This window comes from Cyclopterus lumpus, chromosome 16 (genome assembly GCF_009769545.1).
Source record: "Cyclopterus lumpus isolate fCycLum1 chromosome 16, fCycLum1.pri, whole genome shotgun sequence".
Lineage (NCBI taxonomy): Eukaryota > Metazoa > Chordata > Actinopteri > Perciformes > Cyclopteridae > Cyclopterus > Cyclopterus lumpus.
Window position 1 is genome coordinate 12987166 of NC_046981.1, and position 17822 is coordinate 13004987.

Genomic DNA, 17822 nt, shown 5'->3' on the forward strand with positions numbered 1-17822 from the left:
TTTACTAGATTATTTCTTACAGAGCTACAGTGCATATACCTTGATTCCTGATGATGTTTTATTCTAAATCAGATGTAGTGTACTCTTCAAACATTTGTTATTTCTCTTGTTCATTCCTAGATGAGGTAATCACACATGCCTTTGTTAAATAAAGTGCGGTTGCTATGTAACAGAGTCCAAATGTCATTCTATCACCAAATAGTTATTAGAGGAGGATGCAAATTATGTTCTGTGGGCCTGATGGGGACCATAACTTTCTGCGTGCCATTGTCGGAGTACTAAATGTTTGACATCATCTTCGAAATGAATCACTCTCCATGACCGTAAAACCACACTATGGCATAAAGCGGGTAACTGGAGAGCAACATATCTGGTTAGGTGAGGAGTCAGTTACCACCGGAGCAACTCACAGGTACCCCGGTAAAGGTGGAGTTGGCTACGAGTAAGGCCTCGCTGTGGAAGACAGAACGCCAGCTGTCAGTTCAACCAGGAACGCTGCCAGAGTGTGTGTGTGTGTGTGAGAGCTACTGTTGCCTCACCCATCGACCTCTTGCCCTCGAGCAAAGCCACACATGGAAATAGTATTGGTGTATTCTACTCAAACGGTAGTGCATGTTTTCAAGCGCTTAACGAGAAAAATAAAAGTAGGAGTAGCTCAATGACATAAATTTAAATGATCTTCTAACTGAGAGCTATTTATTTTAGTGTGTGTGTGTGTGTGTGTGTGTGTGTGTGTGTGTGTGTGTATGTATGTGTGTGTGTGTGTGTGTGTGGTTAAAGTTACTACAACAAATTTGCCAAATTGGACGAGGGCCGATGACCATTAATCGAACCGTGCACATCTTAAAATACAACCGTAACTTTGTTCTGAACTACACGTGTGTGCTTCAGTACACATTTGAATGTGTACATTCAAATGTGTGTGCTTCAGTACACATTTGAATGTGTACATTCAAATGTAAACACTTGGAACTCCCAAACCGCTTCCCGAGCACTGGAGCTACTAATTATCGGACGGGTTGGTTAATTGCAAGGGACAGTGAGAATGGAGAGCGGAAAGTCCCCTTAGGACAGATGGGAGTGATGTTAGGACGGGTCAAAAAAACACTACATGTTGGTGTCTTTGTATTCATGTTAAATTTCAAGAGTCATTTTAACCCAACCCACATGGTGTCGTTTATGTCGATATGCGACCAGTTGGGAATGAGAGCAATTTGGATCTTTATGATACGAGTGTCCGAAGCAAACTTCCCGTAGCTTTAGGTCTGATGAACTCTCATTGTATGCTCTTCATTCAATTTCAATGAGGTGTTTACAATTTAGTGAAATGTGTTGTATATTTCTGTTCTTTCATCCTCCTCCTGTTATCGTTTCTCATCATGTCAATAAAATGCATGAATGAAAGCAGGATGCCGACAGAGGAAATTAACATCAGAGCGCTTTGGGAGAGATAAGGATGTTCCAGTCATTTAACGCATTAGCCTCCTCCATTCCTTCATCTTCCTTTGGTTTTTATAGAGATGTGAACATCACACACACACACACACACACTCATGGAAACAGCAACAGTGGGCACAGCAGGGATGCCGTCAGCCCCCTGAATGACGTCACATCGCTCCCACCACCCAGAGAAACCCTCCATAATGCTCACAGCTCCTCTCTTTCCTTTATGTCTTACAGATTATTACTTTTATTTTCTCCACCGTTTTAAAGCTCCTAAACAATAACAAGGTTGACCTGACTACAAAACAAACAATCTGATGCAAAAGATGCAAAAATCTCCTGAAAATGAGCTTATGTGAAGAGTGAACTTTCACACTCAATGAAACACTTGTTTGTATACCTGAGTATTACTGTGACAGAGATGTGGTCTCTAAGTGAGGAATGAACTAAATTATATGAAGATCACATGATAAAAATATGCCTTCAAATGTTGTATCTGTATGTGTTATGTCCAGTTAACAATTACATTTCCAACCATGTAGTGTTGATCAATAGGACTTAGCTGCACACTGAATCTTTTAGGATATTTGACCTCGCCGCCATCCTTTCCGCTGTGAGGCTGTACAGGAGCAGGTCAGGAGGCGGAGCTATCTGAGGAGGATCAGGAAGTGGGAAGAGCCTGGCTTGATCAGAGAGTATGTTTAGTTATTGTTTGCAGTTCCTTGATACTTGAGTGATGTATGTGATGTACATGTTGTTCATTGTTGGTAGTTATTGGATAGCCAGATATTTGCTCCCTGTGTATTAATGTATGGTGATAATACATGGTACATATTTTCTGTTTGAATAATACCAGCATCGATTGTGCCAGCCTGAACTACACCCCTCCATGGTGCCTCACCCCACAGCCATAATGATGATCACAGTCCCTGGTTGTCAGCATATCGCCCTGATCGGTTGATATTCTACAGGCACAATGGTGCTTTGAGCTAAATGCTAACGTGAAAGTGCTAACAGGCTCGCAATGACAGTTCCAACATCCTGGTGTTCAGCAGGTATATTTACCATGTTAGCATTCTAATATTTGCTTATTATCACTAACCCCAAAGTACAGCTGAGGCTGATGGAACAGAGTCATTAGTTTTGCTGGTATTTAGGCAAACCAAAATATTGGACTTGGTGGTTCTACAGGAAAGTTCAGGGTAACATCAACGATTTTATAATTCATCATCTGGGGACTGCGAATGATAATGCGAAATTTAAATTACATTTATTTAGTAGTTGTTGCAGTATTTCTGTCAATTATATCCCTATAGATATTAGCATTTATAATAGTAAAATACCATTTTGTGAGATCTTTTGTATAAAGCTGTATACATTATGGATGTACATGTTGTTTATACATCTTTATATTATGTGATGACTGGTCTAGAGACTGTTTGATGAAGTTCTAGAGGTGTTGTGTGTTTGTCCGAAAAGGAAACAAATCTGGAGACAAGCAAAAATCGGAAGACAAGCAAGCAACTAAGTGTAGGCTCTCTCAGTCCTGCAAGGTTGACATTGAATGCTACAAATGAGACTTGGTACCTGGGTCACTAAGTTAATTGATATGCCCCAGCCAGACAAAAACAAGGAAAGTCAATCGTGAGCCTCAGACCTGACAAAGATTGTTTGTGAAAGTTCCTTCTTGTTCTTGGAAACAGTAGTTTGACCCAAACATGTTCTATGGATCTATAATCAGTTCTCCAGTCCTTGATGATGTCCTCTCCATCCGGTGAGGAAGGCCATGAGATAGAGCTGAAAGAAGAAGCTGGTAAGGTGGCCTTGAGCTAATTTTTTTCTTTGGCCCAAATGAAACGTGAATTATTCTATTTTCTGTTTTCTGTAACGAGCTGTCTTGAATGTGCCACGTACACACAACTCATGCAGTAAAAAGTTTAGTGGAGGACTTGCTTGATGTAAAACACGAGTCCTCAAACTGCCACTAAACACAAATGCACACACAGGTCAGAAAAAAATGAATCAGTCCCACTGTATAACAGCAGCTCCCACACTGAATGAGACCCCCCCCCCCCCCCCCCCCCCCCCACAAAGGAACCTCCAGTGTAGCAATGCAAAAACCATCACACGAGCCACGCGCATATGAGGAGAAATCCGACAAAGCAAAGGATGGTGGTGATTATGACACATAGCTATGCCACCCACAGTGGTGCCTGTGCGAGGGCAGAGCACATCAAACTGAGCAAGTGTAACACATGCTCTGTGTCAGTCCTCCCCTGCACTCGCATGTAATGTATGACACATAGTTGAACCACCTACAGGCCTGCTGTCTCCATGCCCAGCTGACGATGATGAAGGGAGCAGGAGGGGGGGGGGCTCGTGTGTCTTTACGAGCTGGTGTGACTGCCCAGTATCACTTGTTTTGGTTAAAATGTTGTTTTCCAAATGTCACTTGGGGGTAGAACAAATGAATGTACCGCTGAACGTCATCTGCTGTTGGATCCCACCCCCCAGTGTGGCGTCAGGGTCCGTCTGTCCAGGGTTATTCTCTGTATTGGATGAGCCGTGTGGTATTGGGTGCACGGGTGTATGCATTTGGTGGCTTGTGGCCAAGCACCTTTGGGTGATCCAACCTGGGGAGGGGCTGAGTTTGCAATAAGACTCGCCGTCTCCTTGAAGGTTTTCTCGAGACCCAGACTTGGCTCACTCACTCTGGGATGACTAATTTGAAGATGAGAGAGAAGGGGAGAGAAGTAGAGGCTGTTACTGGATCTGACCTCTTCCACACATACAGTGCATGCCTCGCACACACAAACACAAGACAGAGGGCTCATATGGATGACAGCGGGGCCAGAGTCAGGAATATTTGTGATGAGGAATTTCAATACATTGTATTGTTCTTTATTTTATTCCTTTAATCTTGTAAAAATATCTCTGCTATTGTTGCAATCTAATCGTTTCATTATCTGAACCAAGCAGTGAAGGTTCCTTCCATCCATTTGTGACTTTGAAACGGATGAAAAACTGGCAGAAAGTTTGCTGAGCAGATTTAAAGATGAAACTATTTATTTCTGACTGACCCTTTTGGTCTTGCGCCACCATCGGGCCAGACTTCCATTTCACAACTGAGCAGATTTCCCAACATTTACAATATGCTGTACATTGCCATGCTGGCCCCATCAACAGCTGAGACCAGAATCAGATGTCTTAACTGTTATCAAGGCTGCTAATAATTATTATTTTCATTATCTAATTTTATGTTCATAAAATGTCAGTAAACAGTGAAAAGTGCCCATAACAAATAGTCTTCAAAGTGCTTGTTCAGTCCAAGAATTGAAGTTACAATGATACAGAAAAAAGAAAAGCAGAAATAATCCTGTTGTTATCCTTTTAATAAGTGTGTTTTCTGTGTGGTATAATCACCTGCAAATAAGAATCGTTTTGTTTTCATTAACTTAGAACGAGTTGTCCCACCTGCTTGGCTCACAGGAGAAGTCCCAGTTGTTAGATATTGCCAAATAAATACTACACACTGCAAAACCTGCAATAACTGATGTTTTGCCTATTTGAGGGAAGCAGAAACAAGCTGTAAACACAACGCTGACCTATCATCACCTTTTCAGATTATCAGGCAAATATTCACCCATCTACAACATCCACCATGACATGGAGCAACATTAGCAGCTATTTGGAGTTGTTTTTTTTGACAACCTGATGAATATTGAATCTACCTTTAGCTCTGGTTTGGTCTCCGCCAACTCCTGGGGGAAGTTTATGGCTCTTTTGATGCTAAATGCTCCACTATGTTCACCAGCTATTTGCTAACTTTGTATGCTGTTGGTGCTTAGCATGGAGGGGATTGTCAGTTATTTTCACTGAAAAGTAAACAATGGTGACAGTGAACAAGAATAGGGATCTTAAAGTTGCCATAGAGCTCCGTAGAGTCGAGGAGAGCTGCAGTCAGGTGATAATATCTATCATGAGATTCATTAATATAAGCGGCCCCTCTCATATACAAGCTACAGGTAGTCATGTGATCCAGCGTAGCCACCTTAAATACGGAGCTAAAAAAAGGTAAGTAAGTTATTTGTCAATCCACTTTTATTGTTTTAGCACACTTGTGCAGTGAATCCAAAGCAACTGAGTGGAAGGAAGGTGACAGTGAGACAGACGTCGTGGTGAGATGTGAGAATGAATAAAGATAAGGAAGGAAAACAGCGTGGGATGGATGGGAGGAAGAGAGCGTGCACTTTGGTCACTGAGGCTTGGAGAGGAGTAACAGAGGGGAAGAGGAAGCTCTGTACTGTGCCAATAGGAAGAGTTTGTTCCTCAGTGAGATACAGGAGACAGTGTCAACACACACGCTGTGCTCAATATAGCTACTGTCACACGGCCAGGCATATCTCTCTCTCTCTCTGTCTCTCTCTCTCCTCTCCACCCTGACACTTCCACCTTCCTCAACACCCATCCTGCCTCGCTCACGTTCTTCTGTCTCCCCCCTCTTCTGAACAGGTTACATTCTTCCTTTCCCCATGCCCGCGGTCGTCCCCCGCGGCCCCCGTCCATCAATGTCACGTCCCCGGAGCTAAATTAACTGATCTCCCTTCCTTTGCTCTTGTTCCCCTTGCCTCTCCCCTCGCTCTCTGTATATATTACAGGCTTGACACGCTGCCAGACATTGGTTTAATATAACACACATTCTCTGTGCCTTCCACCCGCTCTCACATTACCCTCTCTTTCCAACTCCCACCACCCCGCTTTCATATGGGCACTGGCCGCTTGCTTTTTCCATACTTTACCCACCGCGAAAAGGAGCTTTTTGTTTTTGAATAGCTCCCTCATTGCCATGGTAATCCAACAGAAAGAGAGTGCGGTTTTTCTGTCTAGGGCCTCGAGGATGAAAATAGTAAGTCGTGATGGTGTTTTTGTAAGTGGCCCTGAATCTGAGAAATCAGTGTGCACATTTATCATGAAGTCGTCGGATGTTTATATCTGTACGTTGTGTGTTTGTCAGAATGTATCAGCCATTTCCCAAACGTGTCGTCTTCTTCTTCTTCCAGGTGGAAATATTGTTGCCACCTCGGCCTTGCTGTTGATCCCCCTCTTCCTCTGACTCACTTGTCCTCCAACATCACCCTCCCCACCCCCTGCATCACCCTCACCACTCGCTGTGGTAATCCCATTACTCATGTGCGAATACCAGCTGGGGAAGAGAGGCAGGCAGGCAGGCAGGCAGGCAGGCAGGGAGGGAGGGAAGGAGGGAGGGAGGGAGGCAGGGAGGGAGGGAAGGAGGGAGGGAGAATGTGGACAGAGGATAACTGTGTAAAGGCCTCGGGTCTCAACTTGACGGTTGGATTTTTTTTTTGAAATTCTTGTTCTTTGAGAAGAAAATATTGATTGACATGGCAAATTGTTTCACTGTAATTTGGAGATGTGTCCAAATTGTGAACCCTTATGACCTAAGGAGGTCAAAGAAAGTGATTGAGAGAGACACAGGGAGTGATATCTGGCTGTGTTTCGCGACGGTTGGACTGGCAAGCTTGAAAATAAACAAGTTCTTTGATGACAAAGAATCCATTGACTCTCTTATTCCCTCTCTCTCTCTCTCTCTCTCTCTCTCTCTTTCTCCCAATCCTTATATGCCACAGCTTTGCTCTCTTTTCCTCTCTCCCTCTCTGTCTTTTTTTGCTCTTTCTGTTTCGAAAAGAGTGTGTGAGTGTGTGTGTGTGTGTGTGTGTGTGTGTGTGCGTGCGTGTGCGCGTGTGTGTGCACGTGCATGAAGGGGGGAGGCATTAACCGCCACCCCGCTGCACTTGTTGTCCCCTCAGCTGCCGGCTTTTTCTTTCATCCGGTCTGCTCTCCTCTCACCCTACACCCCTTTTAGTCCAGCCACCCATCTTCCCTTCTCCCTTCCCTCTCATACAAGAATTGAAACCTTTTTCTCCTCAGTTCAGGTTCTCCACATGAAGAATTAAAGCTGAACAAGGCTGTTGATTTGCAAGTGTTTTATCCAATACCGTCTGAGGTTGATTATGTAAGATCCCTTGCTGAAAGTCAAAGATAATAGGAGCACTTACAAAGAATAGGTACATGAAAAAAAGCGAGTGAAAGAGAGTGAAAGAGAGTTTTTGTGTGAGTGTGTGTGTGTGTGTGTGTGTGTGTGTGTGTGTGTGTGTCCGTTTGTTCACGTCACCAGTGGCATGAATCATCACATACCCTATGTACATATTACACCTCTGTTGGTTGTTTAACGCCCCGTCCAGGAAATATAATCCTGCCTGGCTTCCACTGGTTGATGAAATCGGGTTCTGTGGGTATGTGCATTGTTTTTTTGTGTTTGTGTTTGTGTGTGTGTGTGTGTGTGTGTGTGTGTGTGTGTGTGTGTGTGCGCACTGCCTGTGGTGGCACTGGTTAGTGGGCTACCACACCCATTGTCCACGGTAATTACAATGAGTCGAGCCATCTGTGTTGTAGAGGCACAGACCAGAAGAAACCGGTGTGTGAGTGTCCGTGCTGAGTGGATGCCATGCTATGTAGTTGCACCACTGGATAAAACAGTTTATAGGGTTTTGACTTAACTTGTAGTTGCAATTGTTCGGCCCGATCTCAGTCTCATGTCAATTCCTCATTGGGATAACTCATCTATCACTTCACATATGATAAAGAGTGGAGAGGATGGGGGGTGGGTAAGGCTTTAAATCTATAGAGGAGATATCAGGAGATGTTCACACCCACACCCACCCAACTGCAAACGTTCACATACACACAAACAGCCCAGTGACAAAATCTCCGCTCTCCCTTTCATTCTCTCTGTCTTTCTCTGCGGAGCGTCTGTCTGTCACTCTGATTAGGAACGGACAGAGTCACATAAAGCACGGAGGGGATGAAAAAGGGCGGGATGGGAGATAGAGGGAGTTACAGATGATGTGGAACCAATAGGACAAGGCTCTTCTGTGATACACTCTAATTGTCAAACACATCATCAAGTTCACTCGCCAAGATCCAGCTGGGTCTAATTTAATGGCATAATGCATGAGACCCTTTTTTCTTTTTTTAAATGTGAAATGTATCTTCTGCAGAACAAAATATCAACTATTAAACACATCCTGATCATTCTGATCAGGCATTTCCTGGACACAAACAGTATATCTTTTCAAAGATGCAACTTTTTACAAAATATGTAAAGGTAAATTGTCTACCTGTGTTAAAGAGTTAGTAGAAAGAAGACAGGAAAAACTGGGAAGAAAAGAGATTTACATTCAGCAAAGGTCTCGGGGAGCACTAAATACTGCTTTAACCCTGATTGAAAGCAAACCCACAATACACTAAAACAACAACAACAACAACAACAACAACAACAGACAGCACTATCATTAACTAGAGGGCAAGTATAATGCATTGTGTCTGCTGCATTGGCCTTTTTATATTGAAAAACCTTTTCAATATGATTGCCAAATTCCAATTAAATGTTGTATTCACAAACATTTCTTTATAGTTTTATGAACACAATTATTGTGATTCAACCGGAAATTCAAAAAATAAATATTGGATGTATGAAAACGTTTGACTGCAGTCAATTTGTTTGTGGAATAAATAGATTTAAAAAAAAGAATATTACACTGGCAATGTTTTCACACCTTCAACTCATGAGTCCATCAACGTTGAGCTTGTTGCTCAATATAATAATGACATGAGAAGAAAAAAATGAGTGTGAGGGAGGCAAAGAGATGCAGGCATGGAGAGGTGGCAGAGGATGGAGCGGGAGGAGGAATGGAAGAGGTGTGAGAGTGAGGGAAGGTGGACGGACGTATGGATGGATGAGTGGTAGAAGACGACTGGACGACAAACAGTAGCAGCAAAGTAAAAAGGGAATGGGGGAGAGAAAACAGGAGAGGTGGATAAACAGCCAGAGTGGAGGAGGAGGAGGAGGAGGAGGACAGAGGGAGGGTGCTGAGTGAAGCACTGTGTTCATCAGTGTTCAGAATGTACTGTGCTGTAGATTTGTTTGTAAATGTCATCTCCTGTGCTTGAGTAACAATAGAGCGTGCTCACACACGAGTCACAGACAGGCAAAGTTATAAATACACACAGAAATATCAAAGAGGAGAAGCCGCTCGTCCACCCTGCACTTAATCCCTTAATCACTTTTTCCCCCTCTCTCTTGGAGCTGTTTGTCTTTTCCTCTCGTCTCTCACTCCGTGTGAAGAGCCCGAGGGACGCTGAAGAGCTCTTCACCTCCACCGGAACACACGGAAATCAGAAAATGGGGAACTTATAGATCTAAGGAGGATGCATGCCCCAGCAACGAACAGAGAAAGAAGGGAATAGGGCAACTATCTTGTTCCCACATCAGGTCTGTGCAGTGGGTTTCCTGCTTTGAAGAAGAAGAAGAAGAAGAAGAAGAAGAAGAAGAAGAAGAAGAAGAAGAAGAAGAAGAAGACAGGATGGGATATCTGCTTCCCTGAATGTGAAGGTTCAGCATCTCATTTTGTTCTTCTCTTTAAGTCCAGCTTCTTATCAGGCAGAGCAGAGTGGGTTTCCTGAGCCCGTCAGAGAATGGCCAGCGGAGGGAGGAGAAATCCTGTTTGTAAATCACCGTACTGGGACGTTGCTGCTGTCAGAGGATTTTGTTTACTTAGTTTTACAACTGCTCTCTTATCCTGTTGACAAGGCGGCGGTGTGTGTCGCTGATGTCACAACACGGTTATAATAAATAAAAGCACAAAAACACACATGAAGCCTCCATCCGCTGCACCAGGTGCCAATGTACAAAGAGGATATTCCCTTCACCTCCCATGTATGACGCCTCACCCACTGATATGCACTTATTGATAACACGTGTGCGCCTTCTATCAGCAGAACATCACGAGGAAGCAGACGTCCGGGTGTTCAAGGTGACAGGAAACTGGTCTGGGCATGACACCGGTCGTCACTATCAAACCAGTCTGATCAAGTGAAAGAGTTACATAAAGCATGAAAGTATGTCATGTGCGCTTTGAAGCACTTGATGTGCACGTGGACATGCACACAGCATAAAGAACAGTCTGGGTTATTGTACATGTGTGTGTTTGATTAGAAGTTAAACGCCAGATACAGTTGGCTGCACCTTAAAAGAAAGAGGAAAAAGGAGTTAGTGACATGATAAACTGGCAAACAGGATGCAGGTTCATATTCAAATTAACCACAATCTTTGGTGGGGGGTTTTCGTTGTTTTTTCTGTGAATTTTACCTCTTTTTTTTTTATTTCTCATATTGGAGTTTTACTCATTTACAATTGTAAATGATGTGAAATTATTTTCAATACACTTTCTTGAAGAAAAAGAATGTCCAGCTACCAAATGTCTTAAAAAAAAGTCTCCTTCTTGTTTCCTATAGGAATTAACCATCCATCCATCCATTTTCAATACCGCTTATCCTCATTAGGGTCGCGGGGGCGCTGGAGCCTATCCCAGCTGACATAGGGCGAAGGCAGGGGACACCCTGGACAGGCCGCCAGTCCATCGAGGGCACATGTAGGGACATATAACCATTCACTCTCACATTCACACCTCTGGGACATTTAGAGATCAATTAACCTGCAGCATGTCTTTGGACTGTGGGAGGAAGCCGGAGAGCCCGGAGAGAACCCACGCTGCCACGGGGAGAACATGCAAACTCCACACAGAAGGACCGCTCCGACCGGGAATTGAACCCGGGGCCCTCTTGCTGTGAGGCAAGAGGGCCCGGAATTAACCAATTATAGTTAATTAAATAGAAATCCAATTAATACTCAGTACAGGGGGGTTCAATTATACTTCATATCAGAATCAGAATCGTTTATTGGCCAAGTACGTTGCACATATGACGAGGTGAAAGGTGCATAACAATATACATAAAATAAAAACAATAAACAAGACATAATTTAAAGATACTTATGGGAAACAACAACCAGATAACACAACTTTAAAACAAGTATATATTATATAATAAAAGTGCCAAGCGTGGCAAAATAAGATTAGTATTATTCTTGTTTCTTGAACACACAGGCAAGTTTGAATTGAAAGAGGCTTTATTGGCATGAGCATATTGAAAGACAATATTGCCAAAGTCCAATGTACAAGTTGGTATAAACAAGGAAAAGTACAGAACGTGACCTTCAAGTTTGGAGATCTGTGTGCTCACCACTGGGTCCAAACGCCAACTGACAACAGTGAGTCTTAGACCACAGCAAAGCTGGAACAAATTATTATTTTCATTATTGATACACCTGTATACTATATTTATGTATTAATTCATATTTTGGTCTAAAAAATGTCCCACCATAAAAAAGGTGAAAAATGTCCATCACAATTTGTTGTCTTTGGCAATGGGTTAATTGACTGTTGCTAAAGCGACCAGCAGCAGATGTTACCTGCTCTGTGTTTTAAATATAGATCTTGAATTGGGTTCAACAGTCTTTGACCATGATTGGCTTCCAAATTGGTTGTGATGCCACAAAATCATGCTTTCCTTTCAGCAGATGAAAACAGCTTTCTAGAGTCACAACAACACACATCAATGCACAGTGAAGGACAAACATTCAAGTAACAAGAAACAAAATGTACTTGTCAGTAGTATACTGAATGCACAAGTAGTATACTGAATGCACAACTTGTTTTTAGTCTTCTTCTGAGTAAGTTGAATTTCCTGTTTGCAGTGTTAATCACTGAATGAGGCTTTCATATTTAATTTGCCAATGTAATAAGAGTAATTATCCTGATATGAAAGGGCCTAATTAGGGCCGTAACCCCTGATTGACGCAGATGGACACCGTGAGCCGAACCACTATCACGCCTCTCTCGAATCGCAGGATTCGGATGTGACGTCACCACGGCTGCGCGCTGTGGCGGTCTCCAAGCAACGCCGCGTGCTGCAATGACGCCAGCCCAGGCCCCGGCTCGTGGTGAGTGGGCGTGCCTCGCCGCGTTAGCCCCACACCTCCACCCACCCCGTCAGTGTGGGCGGGCCCCGATCAGAAGAGAGCGAGCGAAACACGACACCCCGAGGACGGAGAGACGCACGGGGGGAGGAGAGAGCAGCAGTGAATGGTGCGAGAGTGGAAGACTTAAAAAAAGTCCGTAAAGAAAGAGAGGTTCCTCTTTAACGTTAATTTCTGTCAAAGAACAAAGCTTTGCGGCGAAGAGATGTCAAACAGCGACGAGGATGCGGTTGAGACGGTGTGAACAGCGAGCGGACAGCTAGCGAAATAACTTGTTAAAAGAAAGAAGGAAGAGAAAAAAAAAGTAAAAAGGCTTTTCGGCTGTGGGTCGAGTCGGGGCGGACGGTCGTTTTCCGCGACGCTGCCGCTGCTTGAGCACATTTCAACGCTGGTAGTTACGGGACGAAAAAGCGGGGACCAGCAGCGAGGTCTCGGGGGTGGTGGGTGGTGGTGGGGGGGGGGGGAAGCTAAGCTACTCGGTCGGCAGAGAGCCGGGGAGACGGACCGGGAAGATACAGAGCGGCTACAAAAAGTTTTCAGCGTATCTTCTTCACCTAGTTTTCCACATCGGGAACCAGAGGGGGAGGAAGAGGCACAGAGACTGACTTTTTTTTTTTTTTTCGTTTCCACAAGCAACTTTTGTGGAATTCATCCTGTTCAGTGAACTTCCCTCCGCCGGCTGTCGAGCTCAGCGACGCGAACGCAGAAAGAAATGAAAACACCTGGAGACAATGGTAAGTGTTGCGAGCCTCTCGCTGCGAATCCCCACCATTGTCTGTCTTGTTTACTTGCTGCGGTTGCGTTGAATCGGCTGAGCTCACCGGTAACCGTGTCGCTGATTAATGAACACGCCGCAGAGTTTATCATCCAATCACAAAACCTGTTGATCTTGGCCTGTTCTCGGGATCAGTGCAATGGTCCCGTGGTTTGCCAAACGTTAGATAAGAGACCGAAATCTGGTGCATGTTTAGTACTGTACTCCTGTTCAAGAGGAAGTGGTTAAACTACTGTATAGTTGTTACAGCGACATCCTCCGTGTCACACTTGACAACCTATATTGCACCATCCGCCACCTTGGAGAGAGCGGAGAGTGAGTGAGAGAGTGAGAGAGTGAGAGAGTGAGAGAGTGAGAGAGTGAGAGAGAGAGCGGAGAGAGAGAGAGAGAGAGAGACGTGGACGTGTTGATAAGTTACTGAGACTCTTCCGCTCCTGGTGGTGGCGTTGAGGTGATTGGGTCTAGCCAGGTAGACACGGAGAGAGCCGATATTCACCCAGTTACCTGGCAAACATTTGTCAGGTACTTGGCCTGTCAGCATATTGAAGTGAGAGCGGCGTGGGGGGTGGGGTGGGTGGTTCCCAGTAGTCAGCTGAGGTCTGTCTGAGTCTTACTGTCTAATTCCTGAAATGCTTGCATACGTTTGTTCTTGCTCCATTCTCATGAAGCCGATGTTTTTTTTTTCCAAAAGGAGGAAGTGGAAGTTTTATAATTTGTTCTGGGTGTCAGTAATAAACTGCCTGACATTAACCTTTCTTTTAGTTTCAGAACTAACTGTGATTTTTGATTTGCATCAGTTGGGATAATTTGGATTTTGCTTTAATCTCAAGAGAACCAGTGGATAACATCTGAAAGTATATAACATTCGTTTGTTATCCACGGCCCCTGTGTAAAACAAAATATACATATTTGATAAGTTGCTTTTCCTTTGGGAACAACGTAAGCATTTGGCATAGGGCAGTGCGAGTGACTGACAAACTGTGTAGGACCCTTTTCCACTTGGGACGTTCCCCTCCCTTCCCCCACCCTGTCCCCTCCTGACTCCCGCTGCACCCAGCCTCAGCCCCTCAACCCTCCACATTCCTACACACACACACACACACACACACACACACACACACACACACACACACACACACACACGCACACGCACACACGCACACACACACTCCTTGCAGCAGCCCCAAGGAGGCTGCCATGACATCACACTAGTCCCACCACAAGTAGCCCTTTATTACAAGGAACTCAGCATTTGTGTGGCAGCATATAGCTTAAGCACTTCAGGGAGGATAATAAAAATTGATTGTGCTTAGGTTATGGGTTTGATGTATGCGGTTGGTGTGTTTGTGTAGTAGGTTGGTTGTGTTTGTCATCGATTGAGTAAAGATAAAGAACATTAACTGGTCTTATTTAACTTTATGGATAGGAACTTTGAGTCTTGCTTTTTATTAATGGATTTTGCCAGAATTTTTAAATCAGAATTTAAGTCAGAATACAATGAAAACTCCCCCTGATAATGTCCTTCACCCCAAAGTGACAGTTTAAAATCCTAAAATATACTGGTTAGTAATTGTGCAGACTATAATTTAATTTAAGACGATGAAACATAAAAAAAAAAACTGGAACCAGCAAAGCGTTCGCTATTTTATTCTTGGAAAAAGGACTATTCATCCATAGTCAAAATCTATGCTAATTCGTTTTCTGATCATATTTCCGATCCATTTGAAATTAAAAACATATTTTTTTTGTTAAGTCATAATGAAATTGGAAGAATCCCCTGTTGAATAACTACTTTATTAATCTGTTCAGCACTAGTTGGTAAACATAGAAACTCTGAGAGTCATTATCTAACAACGGATCATATTTTATAACGGCACCTTTTATGGAACTGGTTAATCCGTGGAGCCGCCCTGATCGGTCTGATCTCCTGCTGCGTCTGCAGTTGCAATTAGGACACGAGTTCTAACCTTTAACTTGTGTAGATCTCATAATTTAGAGTTAATATATTTCTTGAATGCAGAAGGATATAACAATGCCTGGATAAAGAATGTAATCATCTCTTCCTGGTCTGTTTGCTGATGTAGGATTATGTCCCATACGGTAAGCTGCTTCTGAATGGAGCTTACCTCATTTCTCTCCATCACCGGACACTTCCCTTGCACTTCTGTTTTCCACAGTCACTTCATTAGTCTGGAGAGACGATAGGATTTCTGCTGAGATGGAGAATTGATATGATGAAGCAGGAAATGGCGAGGCTATAGCTGCATCTGTTGTTGCTGATATGTTGTTGGTTTTGTACTGCTGGAAAGTAATCGTTTTGTTTTCTTTATATTTAATCACTGCTGTTTACCTGATCCTTGTTAGTGTCCAATGTAGTTTGGGGTACAGCTGAGAGGTAAAGTATTGGGAGTTGGTGGAATGTAGTATCTGGCCTTGCTTAGACTTGCATAATCCACATTTTTGTTTCCCTCAAAAGCTGTGCTAGTGATTGATTAAGCTCTCGTGATGAGGCCATATATTTACAATAATAACTTCCCTACTGAATGTCCCTCCCACTATAATATTGTATCGACACTCCTGCCACACACACACTTTGCACTACTTTGAGTTTCACTTGTTTTTTTCCATCCCTCGCCAAGAGTTACAATTTTTCTTCTGCCACCACTGTCATTCTTTTCTCTCTCTTACGGGATAAGGACTGGTGTGTGTCTTTGTGTGATGGAATTGCATAGTGGGACCCCTGGCTCTGGAGTGGCTATTGTGTGTATGTGTGTGTGGAGTATGGGACAATGGTGGGAGTGGGGCAGGCCTTGGGGCTGATTGTGTGTGGACTTGTGGGGCCAGGGACCTCTCATTGTACTCATAATGGTGCAGAGTAGCTCATAGTTTGGTGGAAGTGAAGAGACCGCACTTCTGTATGCATGTGAAACGCATGTGTGTGTGTGTGTGTGAGGGAGAGAGAAAGAAAAAGAAAAAGAAAGAGTGAGGTAAATGTGGACATCCCAGTCTATTTTCAATCAGTCATCCAATGACAGAGTTTAATGATTGTTTTGTGCTTTGAGTGATTGACGTGCTTTGGAGCCAATTTACCATTTATTTTAGACACGCACACACACACACACACACACACACACACACACACACACACACACACACACACACACACACACACACACACACTCACAGTCAACGTCTCACATGTAGTCCCGTCTTATGATATGGCAGGGCAGGAGACAAAAGGGTAGCTTGTGAGCAAGAAATTGAGAGGGAACATTTCACCTTTTCCCTGGGCGGGTTTATGTGTGCGATTGCAAGCATATGCTTCTCATTCTCAACACACAACCACTGTGATGATAAGCGCAGTGATTAGCCTTATCTGTGAAAACTCCCTCGCTGTGCTGACCACAGCAAAACCACTACCTCCCATTATCCCAATACAGTTTTACAGCCTGGTTTATGAGACTGTGCCCTGCTGTGATTAGACTCGGACAACATGCTTTAAGCCTAAACTAGAGGATGTTCCATAACAGAACTGGGTATTTGCTGGCAAATTGAGTTGTGTGTCAAAGATCAACCTTGATTCCTGTTGTGAACATGTCAGCTATTTGGAATACTGCTAAAGCTATTAAGCCAAACATACATTTGCTTACAAAATGGCAGGCTAAAATCTTAATGCAGCACTCAATATTTACACTGTGACAATACTTAATTAGGTAGTAAAGCTTTTAGTTGTAGTGTAATATTGAATTTTACGCTCAATATTAAAGAGATTGATTTTCTAATAGACCAACTGAGCATTCCCATTGCAGAGTCAGCATGGCCCACTATTCCTGGTCACAACTGTTCTTCACAAAAGTTTTGATATGGTCGTCTGTGACGCTAAGTTGACAAATGACTTCTGGTAGAGGGGGCCTTCAGTTGTGGAAATGTCTGTATTTAGCCAGGAATGTGTCCAAAGGGAACAATGTGCTCAGCCAGTCGACACTAATGGACCTCCCCACCATTAGTCCTGTGCCGCCCTTGACCAGAGAGACCACATCCAACAGGGCAGCATTACCATTGGCAGCTTACCCCGGTGCTTCTGACCACTGTTTAGCACCGTTAGTGGCTTGTTCACTGCCCCAGGGACCCACGCATTCACCTCAGATCTGGCCATTGAATCCTATAGATTATCGTCCCCTCAGACCTGTTTGAGCTGCACGGTTGTGGTGTTTGACACTAAAGAGCTCCATTTAAAATGAACTTTTTGTGCGGATAACACAGCAGCAGAACTAAATGTACCCTGAGGTCATGTGTGTGTATACGTCTGTGATGTGAGTTGAGCCGAGTTTTACTGTGATCCCATTGGTTGTAGCCACAACATGACCCCATATTGACTGTTTTGGTTATTGGTCAGGGATGGTAATTGGGTGTATCTGCATGTCTGGATGGGGTGGCCTGTTGACAGATAACTGTAACACTTTGACTAACATGTGTGAGTACACTTAAAGAGAACACACAGACACTCTCGCACACACTGCTGCTTTTTATTGGAATTCTTGGACCTCCCACATTCCTGCTTAGAAGGTTAATAGTTGCCGGCTGTGTTGCATTACACACGAGGGGAAAACACAACAGTTACTATCACCGCAAGCCTTTCCTGAATGC

The 17822-nt window shown here is 43.7% G+C and overlaps 1 protein-coding gene across 2 annotated transcripts in view; it reads left to right on the forward strand.

Moving 5' to 3' along the window:
• The first annotated feature begins 12390 nt into the window (after window positions 1-12390).
• Window positions 12391-17822, forward strand: part of erfl3 (Ets2 repressor factor like 3) — a 42879-nt gene continuing 37447 nt past the window's right edge. Inside the window, exons 1-2 of one of the 2 annotated variants that reach the window (XM_034553768.1) lie at window positions 12391-12535; window positions 13034-13134. In XM_034553768.1, the coding sequence (XP_034409659.1) occupies window positions 13113-13134 (22 nt within the window). In that variant the 5' untranslated portion in view covers window positions 12391-12535; window positions 13034-13112. Of the gene's footprint in view, window positions 12536-12865; window positions 13135-17822 lie in introns of those variants that run through there. The other variant, XM_034553766.1, reaches the window with a different exon arrangement.